Source organism: Diabrotica virgifera, chromosome 5 (assembly GCF_917563875.1).
Source record: "Diabrotica virgifera virgifera chromosome 5, PGI_DIABVI_V3a".
NCBI lineage: Eukaryota > Metazoa > Arthropoda > Insecta > Coleoptera > Chrysomelidae > Diabrotica > Diabrotica virgifera.
This window is the reverse complement of record NC_065447.1, coordinates 223,768,137-223,793,155: the sequence shown is the minus strand read 5'-3', so window position 1 is coordinate 223,793,155 and position 25,019 is coordinate 223,768,137. Positions and strand designations below refer to the sequence as shown.

Sequence of the window (25,019 nt, the reverse complement as noted above, 5' to 3'; positions counted from 1 at the left end):
GCTATTAGTCACATATGTATAGTCGCCATTTTGAATGCCCGCCATTTTTGTAAAAAGCAAAATCTGAGATGGCCTTCCATCTAATTTTGAACCTTTATATGTGTAGTATATGTGGTCCAAATTATATGCTTCTAGCATTAAATGCACGATATATTTGCACGAATCTGCCGCACTATTATTAAAATCCCTTCAAGGGCTACATCAAATCACAGAACGTTTTCGATATAAAAATACCATCGTCAGTGTTAGTACATGTTAATCACATGCTGAGCCACCAAAAATACTTGGATACAAACCGTTTAAAGGTTATGAAAATGTGTTAAATTGATATTATTAATTAAAATTCCAAACGATGGATGAAATTGTTAAAGATATGGCCCTTAGGCATCGCATAATTCCCCTACACCACGTGGGTTGCTGATCAGATGGATCTGTCCTTAAATTAGAAACGTTGGATGGGAACTGAACTTGAATGGAACTAAGTTCCATTCAGAAAACGACAGCACCACCGCCGGTGGGAATGAGAAGATGGGGTAAACCAAAGCTGAGGTGGATAGACGAGGTAACACGGGATGCTGAGAAGATCGGTGCTACCAACCGGAAAATTGAAGTAAGGGACAGAACAGAATGGTTTAGGAAGCTTGAGACGACCGAAGCCCTTTAAGGGCTATAGCACCGTGATAATGATAAAGATATATTACTTAAAAAAAATTAAATAACTTAATTTTTTGTAAACAAAAAAATACATTAATAAATCTAGTAATTAGTACTAAATATGGCCATTTTAATAATCACAACATTTTAAATGAGGAACATATTGCGATATCTAATATGTATTTAAAAATAAATAAAATATCTTGGTTTGTCTAGAACCAAACTACATTTTAATGTTTGTTAATTGAAGTATTAGCTATATGACTTTAAATATCTATTAAATTGTTTCTTGTTTATACGTTACACCAAAAGTATAAAAAGCCACCGTAGTATTGTTTATATTAGTTACAAAAAACTTTTCAGCTATGAACTATTACCATGTTTTAACTGTTTTAGTTGTACTCGTTGGGTACTCTTCCAGCACTAGAGTACTACAATGTAAGTAACAATTTAACTATCTTTTAAAAGAATGTTTATGAAATATTTCTTTTTCAATCTATTTCCACGATAATTTTTTCTGTTTCTTGTATCTTCTTCTTTAAGTGTACTGTCCTTTGCGAACGTTGGCTATTAACATGGCAATTCTGTTCTTGCTTACGACACTTCTCTTCTGAATAGTTCGACCGATGTGAGCCCGAACCACTTCCGCAGATTTTGGAGCCACGAATGTCTTCTCCTGCCTGGCCCTCGCTTACTGTCTATTTTCCCCTGGATAATCAATTTTGCAGTAGATGGTACTTATCGTGTCTCAATATGTGGCCTCGATAATCAAGTTTTCTTTGTTCAATTGTGCTCACGATTTCTTTCTGTTGTCGGATTCTGTGCGGGTTACCTCTATGTTGCTTATATGCGAATGTTTCTAGTTTTTTTTTATGAGCGTCTCTGTTAGCGTTCAGGCCTCCACACCAGCGTTTTTCAAACTTATTTTTCCGTGGCCCGGTTATTATTGTGCTGGTATTTCGTGGATGTTACGTTTTATCCTCACTTCACAATCTTCCGGTTTGATTTCCAAACGGTTCCTATATTTATTTTTGAGGAAAACCAGTGCTGAAAACTCTGCCTCACACTTATAATAGGTCGTAACAAAAGGAATTAGAAACTTTATCGCTTTTAAAAATATATATTTTATAAAGACAGCCAAAAATCTATCAGTGGTATTTTGTCTAATATGTCTTTGAGTGCCCTATCACACGATAGTTCAATTACTGACTCAATATCTAAATCCGGAAGTTCTGTCTCGGATTCTACGTCCATTGTAAATGGTTTCCTTATCCATGCTTTGTTGCTGTGGATGGGGGAATATATTCCTTCAGATTTCCCTCCAGTCCTAGCAGAAGTTCCTTGAAAGCCGCTGGAATCTCATCCGGCAATGAATTCACGGTATACTCTTTTTGTAGTTCTGTTAGCTTTGTAATTTTGCTTCCGTGCGGCGTGTCCACAAATTAAGTTTTTTTGTTGCAGCTTCCACCTTCTCTTGTACTTTAAATATTGCTACTTTTGTAATGTCATATTTAAATTGTTCAAGAAGTCAAAAATATCACAAAGATAGGCTACCTTGATTAACCAATTGACATCATGAAAACTGTCTTTAAGTTGAAATATTGCATCCCTAGCCGTTAGTGGATGTTGTTCTAAGAACGTTGAAATTTCTTCCTTCAATTCAATAAGTATTTTCAAAACATTCCCTTTTGATAGCCAACGCGCTTCGCAGTGTAAAAGAAGATGTTCATCTTCACTTCCCATTTCTTTGCACAAAGCAGAGAGTTCAGTGGGTGAGATTTTATGAAGTTTATGGCTTTTTGAGACTTTTGACTTTTTAAAATGAAGATAGTGTTCTGTGAAAGAGATTTGAGCCTTGAAATTAAACTTCGCCTGATGAGATGTTACGTACTCTCTGTGCTGTTCTACGGAATGGAGTCATGGACGCTGAAAAAGATTGATATCAAAAAATTGGAGGCATTTGAACTGTGGATGTATCGCAGAATCTTGAGAATATCATGGACGGAGAGAGTCACAAACGTCGAGGTCTTGAGAAGAATGAATAAAGAAAAGGAAGTCATATTTACGATCAAAAAACGAAAACTGCAATACTTGGGACACATTACAAGAGGCGAAAGATATGAACTGCTTCGAATAATTATGCAGAGGAAGATAGCAGGAAAAAGATCCATAGGAAGAAGACGAAACTCCTGGCTAAAGAATCTACGGGAATGGTATAGCTGTAGCAACAACGAATTGTTTCGGTCAGCAGTTTCGAAAATACGTATAGCCCTGATGATCGCCAACCTTCGGAACGAAGATGGCACTTGAAGAAGAAGAAGACTTTTGAAGATTTTAAGAAATTTTACACACTCTTGCATAGATTCGGTTAAAAACAGTGGCATTTTTTTGACAGCTAATGCATCTCTGTGGATGCTACAATGCACCCAAACACATTCTGGTGCTACGGCTTTGATCCTCTGAAAAGCCTGGCGTCAGTCAGGGCTCGGACTTAAAAGCAAGATGTGAAACGGTGAGGCGACCCGGCATTTTGTTTTCCTGACCCGGTACCGGGTCGCGACTCACCATTTGGAAAACGCTGCTCCACACCATAGGTATAGTAAGGTCGGAAAAATGTAGCATTTAACTAGACGTAGTTTTAGGGGAAGAGACAAATAATTGCTTCTGAAGAGCTTTTATATATTGTTAAATGCTGCTCTAGCTCGCTCTCTTCCCGCCTTAATTTCTGTGACCTTTTCTCATTTTGCATTTACATACGTTGGTGAAAAGGTAAACATAAGATTCTACATGGTCAACTAGCATATTTTTTATCCGTAACTGTCGAGCAGGTTGTTGCTTTTTGCTTTTCCATTTGGTCTCCTTCAAGTTGAGGCTCAGGCCGTATTCCTCATTACTAAATTAACCCTTACTGTTTCTTATATAGGTATTCAAAATATTGTCTACACAACAGCTTTGACCGATCGTGTTATTATTAAAAAAATCAGTCTGATCTCTGGTTGATCTCACAACCAGTGGTGTAACCAGGATGATCCTAAGGGGGGCTTACATCTACTTGAAGGTCTCTGGGGGTTATGGAATAATAATAGTGTTAAGCGTATAGAGGTCAAAGTACATCCAAAAGGTGGGGGTTATAACTCCCAAAACCACCCCCTGGTTACGCCTATGCTCATAACGTAATTTTCTATTTTATTTTCCTCACTTACAGGTAATTATGTTCAAGAAGATCTCTCGAATTTCTGTATTATGTTCTTCATTTTTTTAATATATCTATTATTACGCCGACAAAAACGAAAAAATTGCACGTTTTTCTATTTTTTGATATGGTCTTATATAGTTAGGGGCAAAATTATGGAATAAATTAATTTTTTTGAATGGGCGATTTTGTAGAAAAATATCGAAACAGGTCGATTTTTATTTCTAGATTATATTTTTTTGGCATATATTGGCCAGGGTAATAAGACAAAAATATACCCTGTTCGTGACACTTCAGCAGCCAGGGTACTGAAGCGTTTTTTCGACAGGTAATACCTATTACAAATTATAACTACATATTTCCTGCGTAGGATCTGGCAGCCATTTTTATTTATAAGCAATTAACTGTCAAAAAATGGCATTTTCCCCTTTTTTCAAATCAACGGAAAACAGTGAAACTTATGATTTGTTTCGTACAAATATCTTTGAGATTATGGAATAAGCTTTAAAATGACTTATTATAAAGTTTGATACACTCATTTATTGTTAATATAATTGCGAAAAAATGTCGGAATTGCAAAAAAATATATTTTCCCAATAACTGTTGTACAAATTAGTGTACAGCTTTAAAATTTTTGTCAAATGAGAATCCTTTGCCGCTTAATATGTGGTAAAAATTTTAAAGCGATTCATTCAATTGTTTAAATTTTATTGAAATTGTTTATCACAGAGAGCATTTTTTTTTGCAATAACATTAGTCAGAAAAAAATGACCTTAGAACCATTCCACAGATTTCAAATGAAAGAGCATGAGCTGCATTTTTAACATGGTTTAAAAGAGTGAATAAAAAATGCATTTATTAGTAATAAATAATTATGCAAAAGTATCGTCAATTTTTCTTTATAAACTTTTTGAATAACTTTTTCCAAAAAAATTAACTTTTTTACCCTGTTTTAAGTGCACAACTACCAAGTAATGTTATCTATATTATAATTGATAAAAAATTGTAATAAATATGTATAATTTCTTATATAACAAAATAAAAAGTTTATAAGGAAAGATTTACGATAATTTTTGCATAATTATTTATTACTAATACATGCATTTTTTATTCCCTTTTTTTTAAACCAAGTTGAAAATATAGGTCATGCTCTTTCATTTGACACCTGTGGAATGGTTCTAACGTCATTTTCTTCTGACTTATGTTATTGCAAAAAATGCTCTCTGGGAAAAACAATTTGAATAAAATTTAAACAATTGAATGAATCGCTTTGAAATTTTTATCACATATTAAGCACCAAAAAACCCTTATTTCACATAAATTTCAAAGCTGTGCACTAATTTTTACAACAGTTATTGCAAAAATATTTCTTTTTGCAATTCCGACCTTTTTTCGCAATTATATTAACAATAAATGAGTATATCAAACTTTGTAATACGTCATTTTAAAGCTTTTTCCATAATCTCGAAGATATTTGTACTAAAAAAACCATACGTTTCAGTGTTTTCCATTGATTTGAAAAAAAAAAAAATGAAAAATGCCATTTTTTGACACTTAATTGTTTATAAATAAAAATGGCCGCCAGATCCTATGCAGGAAATAGTTACAATTTGCTCTTATAGGTAATACCTGTCGAAAAAACGCTTCAGTACCCTGGCTGCTCGAGTGTCATGGAAAAAACCTTATTACCCTGGACTAATAGGTATATGATTGTAGTGACATTATCCATCTCGGCGTGATCACGTAATCGATGATTTTTTAAAATGAGAATAGGGGTCGTATGTTGACTCATTTGAAAGGTTATTCAATTCTCTATTCGGTAATATTAACATGAATATAATCAGTTCCGGCGCTAGAGTATAAGGTGCCCGCCTGCTAGCATAGGCGACCTTCGATTTTTTAAATTAGTAGTTTGTATAACACCGGCAGAAAAAAAGCTCATTTTGGCGCCTCCCAAACAGGGGCGCCCGCGAGCATTCGTACGAGTTTTCGTACTTTTTTTACCTTTTTATCTATCTTTTGCTATCTAATTAATAACTTCTACAGGTCCAAGTGGTGGAGCATTGCCGACAGTTGAGATTGTATCTAATAATGTACGCTGCGTACAATCACCCTGTATGGTCTATTCAGGAGCACCAGCTTACATAAACATTAATTTCACAGCTAGTAAGTATTTTACCATTATTATGCAATCAATTTAATAGATTTTCTTAACATGATTCTTATTTTAATATAAACGTTTTGGCAATGTTTTTTTTGTGAGTTAAGAAACCAAAACAATGTAGTATCGAAGGGCCCAACAGCATGTTAAACACTTAATTTAGTCTGCGACATTGATGATAATGATCGGAAGATAATGATCAAACTTCCCTGGAAAGCATTAAGAAGAGTCAAAGGAAAGATTTTTTAGAGTCATACGAGAATGGGTTAAAATGGAGTAAGAGCTATTTGACAGGAAATATCCAAATACAGTGGAAATATAAAGGCATACTGGGCGCAATGGGAATCTCTATATCTTTCGAATGATCTATTATATCGGAAGTAGAAAAGTCTCGATAGTTCAAAAAATGGTACTGCCAAATTCACACATTAAAAATGTGTTGCAAGAACTTCATAGCAGCCTGTCTGGTCGACATTTTGGAGTAAAAAGAACACTGACCAGAGTTCTAGACAGATTTTATTGGATAAATTGTGGCCGAGATGAAGAAGATTGGTGTAATAAATGCGATTTATGCAACGGTAGAAAAGGCCCTAGAACAATAAATCGTGGTGAAATGGCACAATATCTTTCCGGAGAGCCTTTTGAGCGACTTGCAGTAGATATTATCGGTCCATTTCCGATGACAGAGAAAGGAAACAAGTACTTAATGGCCGCAATGGATTATTTTTCAAAATGACCTGATATTGCAGGTGTACTTTTACAAATTTTATACTTTTTGACTTCCAAATCTGACACATCGTGTACTCACCTTCTAAAGGAATAATATACCATGTCTCAAAACTATATTTCATCTATAGTGCCCTTCTTTCTTCGTCAAGTGTCATACACGCTACCAGCGTGTACACGTTTATCCGCCATCTATGTCCCTTTCTGGAGAGCGTAAAAATTTCATAAATGTTACTTTCTTACTGTAGGTACTTCTTTTTCCTTCTACTTTTCCCATTTAAATCAGTCGCAAAACTTTATACTTTATTTATTTTATTTAAACAGTTAAGCTCACTTGTACCTTTCGGTGTTGGGCTGTTTACAACTAGTTCAATATCTACATTTCAATACAATTTAATAATTATAAATTACTTATTTTAACAGTACAATTTTAATAAATATAAATTACTTATTTGACCCATATTTCTGTCCATATATTTTAATCTCGTGGTGCTTCTTTGATACTTCTTTTCCATGCGGTTCTATTTTGAGCTAATTGTTTTACCATACTCCATTGCAGTCCACTCTTCTCTGCTTCTTGTCTAACTTGTTCTTCCCATCTCATTCTTGGGCAACCTACTTTATTTTTCCCTTGTACCCTGATTTTATATACTTTTTTCGTTGTTCTTGTGTCGTTCAGTCTATGGATATAGCCCAGCCATCTTAACTGTCGTTCCCATATAATGGTCTCTATGGGTTTTATACTTTATACTATGGGTTTTTAAAACTTTATACTTATGATCTCCTATTATATGTCACAAATATAAAACTTCTCATTGTTTCTTTGTAGTCCAGAAAGCCACTGCGCATCCGCTAGGAAAAACATTCTAATTCGGATTTTTTGCACAATCTTACTCAAAAAGGACTCCTTTTAACAAATTTGCATGTTGCCAGGACCAAAAGGTGGTCAAAAATTTTTTAAACGTTTTTTTTTTGTTTTTTTCGTAAAATTATTTTTTTTGCATGATAAAAAGTTTTTTTAGGTTTTTTGGATCATTCCAAGCAGGAAAGGTCTTTAGTGACATTTCTCTAAAAATGATAGTTTTTGACATATAAGCGATTAAAAATTGAAAAATTGCGAAATCGGCCATTTTTAACCCTCAAAAACTATGTGAAAAACTGAAAATTTGAATGTTGCCAAGGTAGCTGGATATTCTTTAAACATCGATTGATGAAATCCCTAAGAGTTTTTTGCAATACAATATTCAAAACACCTTTGTTTGTTAATTGGTAATCAAGCGTGCGCGACCCTTTTTTCCACCGACAGTATGGTGCAAATGAAAGTAATAAATTCGTTATTTCGTAAACCGGCGATTTTAAGGAAAAATCCCGAAACAGGTCGATTTTTATTTTTAAGTTATGATATTGTGGCATATATGGTATACTAGTGACGTCATCCGTCTGGACGTGATGACGTAATCGATGATTTTTTTAAATGAGAATAGTAGTCGTGTGCTAGCTCATTTGAAAGGTTCTTCAATTCTCTATTCAGTAATATAAACATTTACATAATTATTTATACAGGGTGTCCAAAAAATTTTTATTAAATTAAATTATTTGACAAAAAAGAAGTAGAAGGACACCCTCTATAAATAATTATGTAAATGTTTACATTAATGAATAGAGAATTGAAGAACCTTTTAAATGAGCTACCACACAACCCCTATCCTTATTTAAAAAAATCATCGATTACGTCATCACGCCCAGACGGATGACGTCACTAGTATACCGTATAGGCCACAATATCATATATTAAAAATAAAAATCGACCTGTTTCGGGATTTTTCCTTAAAATCGCCGGTTTACGAAATAACCAATTTATTCCTTTCATTTGCACCATACTGTCGATGAAAAATAGTGTCGAGCACACTTGATTAGCAATTAAAAAAAAAGGAGTTTTGAATATTGTATTGCAAAAAACTCTTCGGGATTTCATCAATCGATGTTTAAAGAATATCTACTTACCTTGGCAACATTCAAATTTTCAGTTTTTCACATAGTTTTTGAAGGTTAAAAATGGCCGATTTCGCAATTTTTCAATTTTTAATCGCTTATATGTCAAAAACTATCATTTTTAGAGAAAAGTCACTAAAGACCTTTTCTGTTTGGAATGATCCAAAAAACCTAAAAAAACTTTTTTCCATGCAAAAAAAATTATTTTAGGAAAAAAACAAAAAAAAAACGTTTAAAAAATTTTTGACCACCTTTTGGTCCTGGCAACATGCAAATTTGTTAAAAGGAGTCCTTTTTGAGTAAGATTGTGCAAAAAATCCGAATTAGAATATTTTTCCTAGCGGATGCGCAGTGGCTTTCTGGACTATTGAGCAGTATTCGTTTTTACGATTGGTAGACCAAGCTGTAGCATTTGGGACCAGCTCTAGTAACCGCAGAGCTCCTCGATCCACTCCGCAATTACCACAGACAGTGTTCCTCTGGGAGAGAAATAAAAGGCAGAATTTACAACACAGTCATCAGACCAATACGCGGCAGAAACACCTCCTGATATAGACTGTTAGAAATATCTTCTTCTTCAGGTACCGTGTCCGTATTCAGACGTTGGCCGTCATCATGTTGACAATTTCCTGAAACCTCTCTCTATCGGCTGCTGCGCGAAATAATTCTACCGTGGAACCACATCATTGTCTAATATTACGCAAGCAAGAAAGTTTCTTTCGACCAATCCATCTCTTTCCCTCCACTTTTGGTATTTAGGTCATCTAATTATATGACCGAAGTATTCTGTTTTTCTCCTCTTTATGATGGTTATGGACAGACGTTCTGAATTCATCATTTGGAGAACATCTTCATTGGAAGTGTGCGAAACACAGGATATCTTTAGGATTCGTCGATAGCACCACAATTCGAATGCTTATAATTTATTTAGCATTGTGATTTTTAACGTCCATGTCTCACAAACATATAATAATATAGACCACACGTAACATTTTAGCACCTTCTTGCGAATATTCATCGACAGGCTTCGGTTACATAAAAATGGTTTCCAGGTCATAAAAGCCTTACGTGATATTTCAATCCTGGTTATTATCTCTTCATCACAGTTGTAATTTATATTCAACCAACTGCCAAGGTATTTAAAATGGTTTATCCGTTCTATCTCCTCTCCATCGAGAGAAAGCACACCTTGATCTACATTTTATCTTTCCAACTGCCATCCACTTTGTCTATGAAATATTGATTTTTATGCCTCTCCGATAACTTGCGTCACTGACTAGATTTACTAATGTCTGAAGATCTTCTAAATTTTCTGCAAGAATGGCTGTGAACTGTTTAGTCCAATCTGTTTTGAGATGGACGTTGAGTGGTGACTCATATTTTTTTTTGCAGATATGGCTTGAAAATAACTCATATATAGTCCGTCCGCTATAACTTTTCCCATGCGGTACGAATCATTTTCAATCAAATTAAGTCAAAACAGAAAGTGAACCGTACGCCGATGTGTGTAGTATATAGTATACGGTATACAAAATGTATAGACACATCGACGTTCGTTTCAATTTATACATAAAATCCTTTATAAAAGGTATATTTGTTAAAATCCCTATACAGGGCTACATCAAAGACAGAACTAGTTTTCAATCGGTTGACCGATCATCATCAGTGCAATCCTAAAATGTGTACAACCAGATAAAATGATGCAAAGTATTTGAAATGTTGACTAAGGTTAAAAAAAAATTTTTATAGGTTATACTCACTTAGAATCTACATGCAAGCCACCAAAGTAAAAATAACAGGGTAAAAACCCTTTACAATTGATCCGTCATCGGAACATATGACTAAGATGTGAATTATAACATGGATGATTAAGATATCCAATGTTTTTCGCCCGAGGTACCAATGAGCTCTATCTGACAAGTTCACATCATGACTGTATAGGGCTTTTCATCGATTGTCATTTGTTTCGAGCTTCTGTCATATGTTGTATAATCTGTGTATAATATTAATATACACGGATTATACGACATGTGACAGAAGCTCGAAACAAATGACTGTGAATGAAAAGCCCTATGGAAGCAAGTGATTTTGATAACGGAAATTCTGAATGGTGACATGACAAGAATGACAGTTCCACAGGAAGTTATAATTTCCCTGTTGTTTTGTGGTATTTATTGTAAAATTTGTTAAATTAATAACAATAAAAACAGTCGTTCCCACTGTGGTAGATAGTCTGTAAAAATGGAAATAGACTTGATGTAAATGTTAAAATATTGTAATGGAGGAAGTAGGCAAACCACATTACACATAATACAGACAACTTAATAAACGTTATCAAACCCTTTATATGTGATATCTAGGGCTTAGAAAAGCAGTTGTGTGTTTATTTAAAAGTTATCAATTATATTAGAATAATTGGAAGTTGTTATAGTATGTCCATCCACTTCATCGACAACTTTTTTCTTAACTTCTTTTTAATCACAATAGTACTTTTCACCTGTTTATTACTCTATCGCTTTCACAGTCATTGGTACCTCGGGCGAAAAACATTGGATATCTTAATCATCCATGTTATAATTCACATCTTAGTCATATGTTCCGATGACGGATCAATTGTAAAGGGTTTTTACCCTGTTATTTTTACTTTGGTGGCTTGCATGTAGATTCTAAGTGAGTATAACCTATAAAATTTTTTTTTTTAACCTTAGTCAACATTTCAAATACTTTGCATCATTTTATCTGGTTGTACACATTTTAGGATTGCACTGATGATGATCGGTCAACCGATTGAAAACTAGTTCTGTCTTTGATGTAGCCCTGTATAGGGATTTTAACAAATATACCTTTTATAAAGGATTTTATGTTTTTGTAATGGTATACAGCCAACTACAGGAAATTTTTCCTCGTGGGTTTCAATTTATGTTTTGACTTAATTTGATTGAAAATGAATCGTACTGCATGGGAAAAGTTATAGCGGACGGACTGTAATAATAATTGAGTTATCCTTCCAGTCAAAAAGGTCCGGAACATTGTTTTTTTGATTATAACTTTAAAAAAGTATTCACTTCCGAGAAAAGTTGCACTAACATTAAAGTTGCGTAATTAAATTTCTGATAATATAAGATTAGTTAAAATTTTAAAAATTTTCACTCTTGTTGCAAAATAGCAATAGTTGCGAAAAAACCATAAAAACAAGTATTCGCATTTTACGTTATTCAACCATTTATACTACACTTAGGACCTTCTTATTTTACCCAGAAAAACTTTATGATATAATAAAATTATACTGTAAATTTCATTAAGATCGGATCAATAGATTTTGCAAAATAAATTTTGCAATCCAGCTTTCGCAAAAAAATGAATTTTTTTATATTGTGGCCGGACTTAAAATATAGCAGATAGCAAGTTGAATTTTCTTTTACATAAAGAAGAATAGAAGAATATTGTACCTTTCATTTGCAATTTGCAAAATTAAAATCGGTTAATTACCAGGGCGTCAGGAATTTTTTTAAATATACATTATATTATAAACATTATATTTTTAAATAAGCATTATATTAATTTTTGGTGCTACGCGCAGGACAGCGGTGTTCGATTCACACAAGTTGATTTCCACCAAAATTTCTTCCAATTTTTATCTAATAAGTATATTATTTTCTTGCTCTATATTTTGTTGTATTTTAATATTTTAATTCCACAAAAATCAAACTAATTTGATTATTGTTTGTGACATATTGTTTAAACAATTCCATATTTTTAAAAATAATAAAATTTTATTCTCTAAGTTAAAATATATAAACAAAGAAAGTTTTTGCTAAAAAAGTGTTATTTCAAAGGACAGAGTATGTGTTTTTATTTTGCAATAAACAAATTTATTTATTTATATTGAAATGTAATAAACATTAAAATTTATCAATCATTATCAAAAATCATTGGAATGCCCAATCAGAGCAAACGTATCCGCTGTCCTGCGCGTAGCACCAAAAATTAATGTTTATTTAAAAAATTCTTGACGTCATGGTAGTTAACCGATTTTAATTTTGCAAAGGTAGAGTATTCTTCTACATTTAAAAAAATATTCAACTTGCTGTCTGCTTCATTTTCAGTCCTGCAACCTTTTGAAAAATGATTTTTTTTTGCGAAAGCTGGATTGCAAAATTTATTTTGCAAAATCTATTAAACCGATCTTAATGTTTACAGTACTGTTTTATTATATCATAAAGTTTTTCTGGGTGAAATATGAAAGTCCTAAGTGTAGCATAAATGGATGAAAAACGTAAAATGCGAATACTTGTTTTTTTTTGGTTTTATATATACTTGTATATTGTAAGAAATTTAATGACACAATTTTTATGTCAGTGCAACTTTTCTCGGAAATGAATACTTTTTTTTTCAATTCAATTCAATTCAATTTTATTTCCAAAGAAGAATTTGTACATTGTAATTAACAATAATATTATATTTAATATAATGCGCCCACTTCAGGGAAAAAGCACACTAGGCAACTTAATACCTGTATTGTAACCTTAATCCCTGAAGGTGTACAATCCAATTGTACAATTTTAAACAGTAAGTACTTGTGGCTGGTGTAATTTACATACTCTATGATTGACAAAATACAATTGAAAGTGAGAGGAGAGAAGACCTAATCGGCATGGCGCAACTATATTTACTAGAAGACAGTTTGGCTAAAAAATTAATTTTTAGAAAATGTTGAATTCAATTGTTTTCAATCATATTTTTTATGGTTCTTTTAAACTGTTTATAATTTATTATTGTTTTTATATTTTTTGGCAATAAATTAAATAGAGTTGGACCATAATAAAATAGTGATCGTTTTGTAATTGTCTTGCTGAAAAATGGTATTTTAACCAAAAGTTGTTGAGTTGTCCTTATAGTTGTATACTTTTGATGTTGATTTATTTTTAACTTACTCGAATTGGAAAATACCCAAATTAATGATTGCTGTATATAAATAGATCGGACACTCATTTGTTTTAGCTCTTTATATAAAAGTGATGTGGAAAAAAGTTTACTTTTTTTAAATATTATTTTAAGAAGTGTATTTTTAAAGTTACAATCAAAAAACGAAGATCAAAATCGAATTTTTCCTTCATTTTTTGACATTTTGAATATTTAAACAATGTTCCGGACCTATTTGAGTGGGCGGATAACTCAAATATTATTATATGAGTTATTTTCAAGCAATTTCTGCAAAAAAATATGAGTCACCTCTCAACATCCAAATGTACTAATATTTTTACAGATGCGCCCTGGTCTAGTTAGAAATAGTAGAGATAAAACCCTTAGAAAAATTAATGGTAAGCCACCATAAGAGAGGGAAAGAAGTAGGTAAGATACAAGGTTAATAGATTAGGGCGTAGGTTGTCTCATAACTGTAGACCAATCAAAGGCTGGCTTTTTAAAGGCGGGAATACGTCATCCGTACGACAATTTTAAAATTGTCGTGTGTTTTAAATGGAGAAAACAATTTAATTAGCACAAAAATCCAAAAAAATAGAAGAAAAAGTTTAAAATCAAAAATACTAATATGTAGGTACTTACTTATTATGTTTTTCGTGGAATGTGCAGCACTTTTATCATTTTTGGTGGTATGCAACAACAAAAGAACGAATAATATAAATAATTTATTATTAGGTTAAAATATAAAAAAGACGTAACATAATATTAACATATTCAGACACGAGGAAATGTTTGCTACCTATTTTCTTATGTTTAGAGGCCCATTTATCTTGTAACATTTTATTATCCATTATTGTTTGATAATTTAAGGTATTTGGGAAATGTCCAAAAACATTATTTTGTTTCGATCTGGTTCAGGAATTTTGGAGTTGCTTTTACATATAGCTATGCTACAAATGTTACCACCACTCATCTAAAAAATGTTTTATTATTATAACATACAAAACTACATATTATTATGTGTAATATTATAATTGTTAAACTAACCTTACACGGTTACGAAAACACACTTCACAAGTCATTACTGCCTTTGTATAGAACCCAAATAAGTAATTATAGTAATATAGTCCTTATATGCTTAAAAACTCAACAAATATTAAACAAATAAACGATATTATAAGAAAATTCCACAAAAATATGCGGAAATATAACCACATACAACTGTCAAACTTGACTTTGTCGTACGAGTGACGTAGGCATTCCCCTCCCTCTCGCTTCCGCCCACATAGTTATGAGATAACCAAACCCCTATCTATGAACCTTGGGTAAGATATACGACGGACATGCAAGGTTGACAACATCTATTCTGTCTAAATCCCGAGCCGAGGATTAGCGGCGTGTAATTTGGGTTGCCTATATAAACTTGAATCAACGAAATGGGCCTTGAGTGTTATTTAAAACGCTGAAAAGACCGTTTAGTGATAATAAAAAGGGTGGGTTGTGATTGCGCGCAGCGGTCAAATACCTCCTGCCCTGCGGTTCTCTCACTCTAATACCCGTAAGTTAGGTTTGGACCGAAGGGTTAGGTCTTCCTCCTTTCAGGCAAAAACCGATATTTACTGCGGTTGCATGATATTTAATATTAAAATAGTATTTGATGTGGTAGAATGTAGACTCTTTGTATAATTATCAATTGAACAGTGAAGCTGTTAGATCAATTTTCCGATTCAATCATTTCTACTGTTCACAGTTCTGTGTTTGTGTTTGCTTTTGAGTAGGTATTTCATTTTCTTGACAACGAAAATGTTCGGTGTGGAAATAATTAATAAGTGCTTGGAATGCGGAAACGTGTATAAACGTAAACATGATTTAAAAAGACATGTAAAAAGTTCGCATCCCGACAAATTGGATGCAATTGCCCCTTTAAAAGTGCTTAAAGGCAACGTCTATAAATTTAGACATAAGCCAAGTTTAAACTTTCATGCCAAAAAAATGCACACAAATGTCATTGATTTGTACAGTTGTAATTTTTTGAATAATAAACATTCGCGATTCAAGTTTATATAGGCAACACAAATTACACGCCGCTAATCCTCGGCTCGGGATCTAGACTCGAGTGACAACATCAAGGGCTGGGCAAGAAATATAAGACTGGAACGGAACGATCATATAAGCCGAATGCGAACAAATAGAGTTCAACTCCCGGAACGAGCCATGACCGGTGAGAGAAACCCTGGCTGCGTTAAGATTAGGTGAGTATACGACCGACAACAGCGTTTGTCACCGGCCATGGTTCGTTCCGGGAGCTGTAGTAAAGATGGTGAGTAACGGTTCCTCAATAGGAAGACGATCAGTGGGGAGACCAAGAAAACGATGGAATGACAACTTACTTGAGGTACAGAGGCGGCTTTACCTATTGTGCAGGGTGTGCGGTGCACACGGGCGCCGGGACGTTGGGGGCGCCGAGCGCCAAAGAGCGGGTCCTTTACTTTGTTTCAACATAAAATATGCTTTAAAACGATTAATGAAAAATTACATTGGTACTTAAGCGCGATTTATAGATTGCCGCCCGCCCGACTGTCCGTCCAACGGAGGACCGGCAATCTTTTGATTCGTTTGAATCAACATTTTTCGTTCCTTCAAAAATTAAAACACTGGAAGGATTCAGAGTTAGATACAAAAAGAGCATATTGTTTTAATTTAGAAAATAAATTGTGATGTTGGCTCCTCATAAGTAGATAGGTTTGAGCTCTTTAATGAAATATAATTATTACCAATGTTTATTGATGATTCTACTACACCTTTGGATATTTTAAAGTAGGTACTTGAATACAAACAATTTACAGTAAAACCTTCGTTAACTGAAATAATTGGGGAAGGCCGTTTCGGATAACAAGAATTTCGCTTAAAAATAACATTGTTGTTTGTATTCTTCTTGTATCAAATTACATAGTATTGTAGAGATAGAGCTGTAAAACATCGTTGTCAAAGAAAAACACAAAAGATAATAGAATATTTCTTTAAAAAAACACTCATAAACATGTTCATTTTCCTTAATTTTATTGCAGTTTTTAAATTTACTTTTTATTGATGAAATTATTGAACTGTCATCCATTTCGGTTAAACGATGTTTCGGTCAAAAAGGTTTCGGTTAACGGAGGTTTTACTGTACTTTCAGTCTTCCCAAATTTGTTCACTGCTCTTAGAATTTTCCTCACATTGCCAGTGACAGTAGCGCACAGTGAAAGATCATTTTCTAAATTAAAAATAATTAAAAATTATCTAAGATCAACATTGTCGCAAAGTGGATTGACAAATTTATCACTAGTAAGTATTGAGCATGAAATAAAAATTGAAGTAAGTGATATTATCAAGATTTTGCAAATCCAAAAGCACGAAAAGTATCTTTTTTATAATTATATGTTGTAGTATGTACGTCCTGTAATAATTCGTTAATAAATTATTATTTTTTTAAATAATCACAAAGTTGTTTTTTTTTATTCATCTAAACAATTCCTTGCTAAAAGTACTATTTAGTCGTGTACTCAAATCTATCAAATTTCCTCAACCAATTTTCAACTATGCCTCAGATAAAAATGTTTATTTTTAAATAAATATTTCTAACAGCTTTGGGTAGGTTATTCTGACGCCGTGAATACCTAATGGCTCCCGACATCATTTAATATTGCACTATTGCATCTGGATTTTTGGTTACATTATAAGCGTAGCTCATACCCTCTAATACCCTATGTATTAGTACTAGGTAGGTACCTATTCGACTATTCCATTTTGACTGCGCGTCTACCAAAGGGCGCCAGGGCATCGACTGCACACGGGCGCTACATGGGCTAGAGCCGCCTCTGTTGAGGTATGTTGAATGGGCAGGGTCATGTCTATACAAAAAGAAGAAGAAGAACTGAACTCTAACGAAGATCTAACGTTTCGTGGGCTCTGAGGATAGACCAGTTCGGGTATTGGAGTAAAAAATATATTTACAATTAAATAGAAATAATTTCACTTTGATGATTGATTAACAAGAATATTTTGATTTCATTTTACAATTTATTTCTTGTCATTTTTAGCTGACAATATGCCATCAATCACTCCAAAATATATAGCTACATCTTTTGGGTTACCAGTACCTTATCCAGTCGGAAGTAATGCTTGTCCCGAGATAACCAATGTTGTGTGTCCTATAACTAAAGGACAACTTGTATCCTACACACATAAGATGGTTATACCTTTCTTTCTCCCAAGGGTAAGTAACGTAAAAGCTGCTTAGAAATATACCGACTAATTTTTTTTCGTTTCTACCGCATTTTCTATACGATTTTATATATTTTTCTAAATTCAACACTATTTTTTTTTTTAATTTATCTACATTTACGTTTTTAATTAATAGTTATTTATGATATAAGTGTTAAAAGTACACCTTTAAGGCACGCATGTGAAAGTTTGCCGAATGAGCGATAGCGAGTTCTGCAATTCACATGAGTGCCTTAAAAATGTACTTTTTAACACGCATATCATACAATATTTTTTCTACAAACGTAATTACAGGACAATTTTTTTTTGTTTTATGGCATAGGCTTGGGTGTCAATTAGCCAATCACAACTTTTTGTTTTCTATTCATACATAAAGAAGGCAATGAGGTCCTTAGAGTTCCATAGCAAACTCTTCCACAGCTCTCTACTCAGTTCAAAAGATGCAGCTGGCCACTATGGACTGTCCAAGTTGCTCACCACATTTTTCCATTATACATCTTCTTTTTCTTCTTTTTTCATATGTACATAATATATCAAATTATCAGAATTAAAAGTTTAGAGTTTAATTTTAGTTTCACAGATAAATTTCATTAAACAATCATATATATTTTTGCTATTCAGAGACAATAGATGGGATACATTGAAAGGTGGAAGAACATTGCATTTTATTAAATCTTCGATTAAATTATAGGTGTATGGAATGTATTTTGTGCCCTCAAAGGAAGTGTGATTCAAATCACCCACCTTCTGACATTCAGTACAAAGATTTGAATCAAATACTTTAATTCTTGATAGATGTAGAGGGAAACAAGCATATCCAAACCTTATTCTAATTAATGTTGTTATATATCTTCGAGGTACTACATAATTTTTAAACCAATATATATTTGGAACAGAAGGTTGAATTAGTGAATACTGAGATTTGGATTGTTTACAAAGATCTCGCCATGATTGACTCCACTGATTTTTAACTCGATGCTTAATACTGTTAACTAAATCAGATATGCAAAACTTACGATTATTTGAAGTACCATACTCAATAGCTTTCTTAGCCAAACTATCAACATATTCATTATGCGTTAGTCCTATATGAGCCTTAACCCATAAAAAGTTCACTCTTCTTTTATTTTTATGAATTTCAAAAAGGATTTTCTTAATTAGTAGGATATAAATATTTGAATTATTATTAGGAAAATCTATAGTTTGAATAGCAAGAAGAACAGAGATTGAATCGGAAATAATTGTTGTAGATATATCTTCTGATTCTTTAAAATATTGCAGGGCCTCATAAATTGCTATGGCTTCAGCACTGAAGATAGAAAAATCATGGCCTAACTTAAACATTTTTTCTGTTTTAGTAGCAGGTATGTAAAAGGCACATCCAGTGCCAACTAAAACTTAAATAATCTTTTTTCAAGTAAACAATTAGACCTTTCAAAAAATAATAATAAAAAGATTCTAGCATGAAAATTAAGCGACTTATAATCAAAAAAATATCGGTACCTGCTTTTCTCTACGAAAAAATCAGTGAGAACAACCCCCTAACTACCTTCCTAATTCAAAATTGGTCTTTACCTTTCTGTAGTTCCTTTTATATTTATATTATCAATAGACTCAAGGAGTTTGATCTATTTAAATGGCCTAATTTTGGAAAAATTGGAGTTTTAAAAAAAATTGATTTTTTGCAATTTGGTATTTTTCACCTTTTACTTCATAATATCTCCGAAAATACTGAAGATACAAAAAATTACAAACTACTAAATTGTAGATTTTTTAATGACTAAAATTACCCTGTACATAGATTTTCATTACAGTGAACAGTTAGCCAGATATAGCTGTTTAAATCCTCTATTTACCAGCAAACACCCCCTTATTTGAGCCCTTTAAACCCGCACCAATTAAAAACTAAGCGATCTTACGGAATTTAATTTACACAATCTTACAGCTCTTTAAAAATCCTACAAAATCATTTTTGAAGAAACTTTTTATCGCCAAAGATATATAGAATATTTTTCGAGGTATTCTCAAAAAACCCTCTAAAAAAGTCGATTTTTTCGTCGAAAAACTGTTATTTTCAAGCGCGAATAACTCGAAAAATATTAGTTTTACGAAGAAAATTTAAAATACATTTTTTTCTTAGAATCACTTTTTCCATCGAATTTCATGGTTAAAATGTAATAAAAAATTCCCACCCCCGAGATGGGGTGGAAACCACCCCCAAGGTTTTAGCGTATGATAGCGGCATGATATATAAAATGATCCATGGACTATTCGCTACCTTCTGTGAAAATTTCAAGTAAATCCATGCTGGTCGAAAAAATTGCGAGCCAAAATGCTTCATTTCCTCAATCGACTATTGGGGCCAACCGACCGGCTCTGTCCCGTCATACAGCTGACTATAATAACTTTTATTTATATTTAATTTAGAATGTGTGTACTGATTTTCAGCCTTAATAAATGGAAATAATTACCTTCGTAGGAATGCAACTTTGATACCCTTTCAGTAACCCCTGTTCTACGTTTCGCTTGACCGACCGCAGTATGTTTCTCTACACACTCACAGTAATCAACTGTGAAAAATCTAGCTTTAATAAATTGAAATAGATTTTTCAGCGCTGCCTCTTGGTCTATTAAGGTGCATAATATGCATAATATGTGATCTATAGTGGAGCGTTTACCACGAAAGCCTATTTATTTATTCCTCAGTTTCTTGACCAATTCTTTTTTCATTCTTTTCGAAGTTCTTCGTTGGTCCATATTTTATTCAGAAGTGTATGTAGCATATCTATGGATTGTTCGGTGTCTGCTTTCATTAGGTCGATATGTACATTATCTGTTGCTGCTAATTTGGCATTCTTTAATAATTTAAGTGTGTTGGCAATTTCTTCTCTTGTAATTGCCCCAGTGTTAACCTCTAATTCTTGTATTTCAATTTGATCATCCAATTCTTGGATTCGGTCATGTTTGGCATATATTTCTTCGAAGTATTCTCTCCATCTTTGAGTTATTTTTTTCTCAGATTTAATTAATTTTCCTTGTTTATCTTTTATTTCTCTTACATTTCTTACTCGATTGCCTGTTAGGTTTCGTATAATAGTGTATTGTGTTCGTAGATCATTATCTTGCGTTGCTTTCTCTGCTTTCTCTTTCTGCATTTCGTTTATGTAATTCCTTTTATCTTTTCTAGATGCCTTCTTCACTTCTGTGTTTTTTACTTTGTATTTTATTTCGAGGATCTCTTCTTCCCTTGCTCTTTCTTTTTGCAATATTTCTATTTTGATTTTCTTTCTTTCTTTTGTAAGCTATAACGTGTCTTTAGTTATTCATTTTTTATTTTCACTTCTTTTCAGCCCAATTGTTTCTTCTGCTGTCTTCATCATGACCTCTTTGAAGTTTTTCTATATTTCTTCGACATAATCTTCAATGTTTTCCTTGTATCTTATTGCTTTAGGATTTCTACGTTCTATCTTTTTTTTCTGGTAGTCTTGCGATTCATATCTCTCGCTAGTTTCATCCTTAATGTGGCTCTGATAAGTATGTGATCCGGATCCACAACTGACCCCTTAAGGCCCTGACATGTTGTAGCCAGCTTCTCCATTTAGATTCAATTATTATATGGTCGATTTGGTTCTTAAATATACCACCAGGGGATTTCCAAGTTTCTTTGTGGATTTTCTTCTTCTTCTTTTAGTGCCGACTCCACTAATGAAGGTTGGCTACAAGCGTTGCAAAATCGTCTCTATCTCCTGCCTTTCTGAAAAGCGTCTGTGTGTTTAACCCGGTCCAGTCGCGAATGTTTTGTGGCTTTGCTTATGTTTAAAAATACTGCCACCTATAATGAGCTTATTATGTTCACAGAATTTGATTAATCGATTCAGGTTATTATTTTTTCTTCCTAGACCTTTTATTTTATTTTTTATTATCTCGGTGTATATAGATATGTATGTAATTATGTATATCATCATCATTCTCTTTGCCTTATCCCTATGCGGGGTCGGCTTCCCTAATTGCATTTTTCCATACAATTCTATCTTGGGTCATATCAATATTAATCCCCTTTACCAACATCCTAATCGTCTCCCCCCATGTCTTCTTTGGTTTTCCTCTCCTACTCCATCCAGGAATCCGCACTTCAGCAATTCTTCATATTGGGTGATTAGCGTCTCGACGTTGAACATGACCAAACCATCTCAACCTATGCTCTCTCATTTTGGCATCAATTGGTGCCACACCTAGACTTCCCCTAATATACTCATTTTTAATTTTATCCTTTTTTGTCACTCCACTCATCCATCTAAGCATTCTCATTTCCGCCACATGCATTCGTTGTTCCTCTTTCTTTTTCACTGCTTAACATTCAGTTCCGTACATCATAGCCGGTCTTATGGCTGTTTTATAGAATTTTCCCTTCAACTTCATTGGAATTTTCTTGTCACACATCACACCACTCGCTTCCTTCCACCAGGGCCCATTTTACCACTAGGCCCGCGAGGCACCTGCCTCGGGCCCGCATTTTAATGGGGCCCGTAAAGATCACAAAAAAGTCTTATTGTAAAAACAAATGATAACAATAAGAGTTATATTTATAAACAACTGTACTATGTGCAACTATTAAATAATTAAATAATTATTTTTCATAATTAATTATTTTAAATGTATTAAATAATTAATACATTTAAAAAAGTTATTAATAATATTAAATTGTATTAACGGGCCCGAAAATTGTGTAGTGCCTCGGGTCTGATTTGAAGTAAAATGGGCTCTGCCTTCCACTTCATCCATCCAGCCCTAATTCTACTGCATGCATCTCCATCTATTTCTCCATTACTCTGTAATACCGATCCCAGGTACTTAAAACTATTGCTTTTTACAATCAGTTCACCATCCAAATATACCATTTTATATGTAGTAACTCCATCTTTAAATGAACATTGCAAATACTCTGTCTTTGTCCTGCTAAGTTTTAAACCTTTTTCCTCCAGAGCTTGTCTCCACTGTTTCAGTTTTTGTTCTAAGTCTCTTTCACTATTTCCTACTAACACGACATCATCAGCATACATTAAGCACCATGGAATGTTACCCTGTAGTTTCGCTGTTATCTGGTCCAAAACTAATGAGAACAAATACAGACTAAGCACCGAGCTTTGGTGCAATCCTACCTTCACATGAAATTTATCAGTCTCTCCCACACCTGTCCTAACACTAGTCGTTACTCCCTCATACATATCCCTATGTAATTATGTATATGTAACAGGTATAACAATAGATATGAAACAAACTAAACATATTATTCTACCATAAAATTAACATAAAAATGAACAAGTAGGAAAAAGAACAGATTTTGAAAACTATTGTTTATATTTTAATTCTTCCATTTTCAATAATCTCATTTTTTTCTTCAAAATTATATATATAAAAAAATATATATACAAGGAGAAATACGCACACTGTAATCTGTAATAGGTACTAAAGCAACGTTACCAATCCTCAAAATGGTTACAATACTGATATACTGCAAGCGCCAGTTAACTTGGCGACAGCGAATACGCACAACGACACTGAGACTGATGATCATCCCATAAGCCACTGTGCAATGCGTCTCGCCAAGTTAACGCATGCCCGCACGCCGTCTCTAAGAGCCGTCGCTCCTTCAAAATTTTCAGAAACGAGCTATTTAGTTCCGGGCGATAGCGAGGTTCCCCTTCCTCTTGCGTTACCACTGCCAGAATTGGTAACAGTATATAATAACGTGCAATGGATTCACATATTATCTCGCTAATATTTTCGTGCGTCTAGTTGGCTATTTACTGAATTAGGTAGATACTATTAACACATATTTCTGTTGGTAAAAAATATAAATGGAATTATTTCATAGTAGTCATAAAATATTTATTTGCAAGATTTTTAACTGTTACCAATGGTAACAGTGGTTACATGGACGCTTCGCCAGTGAACCCCCAAAAACTCCCCTGGTTACGCCACTGTCTGTTTGTGCTTTCATTGTAGTTATATTGGGAAATATTTAACAGAGTGTTTTCCCGTTGCCTTTTCTGGTTCAACGTTTAGCCGATCCTCTCGACACAGACGCTATTTGCAGCCGCCCAGTCTGGGTCAGATGCTGCGTGCTATTTAGTTTTGGTCCACCCAGGGTATATCATTTCCACGGTACCACTCATACCTGGGAGGTGTCTTCTTATAGACCACTTGGGGAGTCGCCCTGTTTAGGACCAGCAACTCCACACTGGAAAATAACATAGAACACACCTAAAATCTCTTAGTACCCTTTCAGACTGACACTGGTGTCTAGCACGGGTGTCCGCCACCGGTGTTCAACTACAGCAAAGCATTGGTGAGCCACTAAAATCAGCCAGACACTAAAAGTGGCTCGTCTGTAGTCGTTCATTTAAATCAATGCTTTGCTACCGGTGGCGGACACCGTTGTCAGACACCAGTGTCTTAGTCTGGAAGGGTACTAAGGGTCCGCCACCGGTGTTCAATTGCAGCAAAGCATTGTTGAGCCACTAAAATCAGCCAGACACTCAAAGTGGCTCGTCTGTAGTCGTTCATTTAAAACAATGCTTCGTTGCCGGTGGCGGACCGTTGTCAGACAGCAGTGTTTTAGTCTGAAAGGGTACTTATGTATTATCAAATTAACTAAGTTTTATTTACTGCATACGATCTATTTTAATATGAACTATTCTCTTTTAGATTACAGTTGGATTGTCGATAACATTTGTAAATGATGCCGATAAGTCAGAGATATTCTGTTTTACTACCGATGTTCAGGTCCAATAAGCCAGGTTTACCATAAAGAAAAGTTTTTAGTATCTATGACTGTAAAAAATGCAAAGATTTCAAATAAATATAATATATTAAACCGTTTATATTTTTTATTCTTTTATTACTAATAGGCCTGGATTCCGCGTACCTTCTTCTTCTTCTTCTTCTTCTTCTTCTTCTTCTTCTTCTTCTTCTTCTTCTTTTGACATCATAACCCTGGATGGGTCTTTGCCTGTCTGGCTATGTCCTTCCATTCAGATCTCTCTTGGGCCCTTCTTCTCCATTGTCTTATATTCATGGTTTTCAGGTCGTCTTCCACGTCAT

General features: G+C 33.7%; 1 protein-coding gene and 1 long non-coding RNA gene across 2 annotated transcripts; one reads left to right on the top strand and one right to left on the bottom strand.

The window, feature by feature from the left end:
- The first annotated feature begins 962 nt into the window (after nt 1-962).
- LOC126884684 (mite group 2 allergen Gly d 2.02-like) lies at nt 963-24,797 on the top strand. The gene is made up of 4 exons (XM_050650754.1): nt 963-1,092; nt 5,894-6,013; nt 17,732-17,907; nt 24,624-24,797. Exons 1-4 carry the CDS (start codon nt 1,020-1,022, stop codon nt 24,708-24,710), a joined length of 456 nt encoding a protein of 151 aa, XP_050506711.1. The 5' UTR covers nt 963-1,019; the 3' UTR covers nt 24,711-24,797.
- On the bottom strand, nt 14,362-17,178 carry LOC126884685 (uncharacterized). Its single transcript, XR_007698127.1, has 2 exons — nt 14,697-17,178; nt 14,362-14,622 (listed from the first exon to the last, which is right to left on the bottom strand). It is a non-coding gene; the product is annotated as an uncharacterized LOC126884685 (long non-coding RNA).
- Nucleotides 24,798-25,019: the final 222 nt, after the last annotated feature.

Excerpts from the sequence above, each read along its gene's own strand:
- LOC126884684 (XM_050650754.1), top strand. The coding sequence starts at position 1,020 with ATGAACTATTACCATGTTTTAACTGTTTTAGTTGTACTCGTTGGGTAC. Across the intron at positions 1,093-5,893 it reads CAGCACTAGAGTACTACAAT|GTCCAAGTGGTGGAGCATTG; the intron begins GTAAGTAACAAT and ends TAACTTCTACAG. Across the intron at positions 17,908-24,623 it reads TACCTTTCTTTCTCCCAAGG|ATTACAGTTGGATTGTCGAT; the intron begins GTAAGTAACGTA and ends ATTCTCTTTTAG.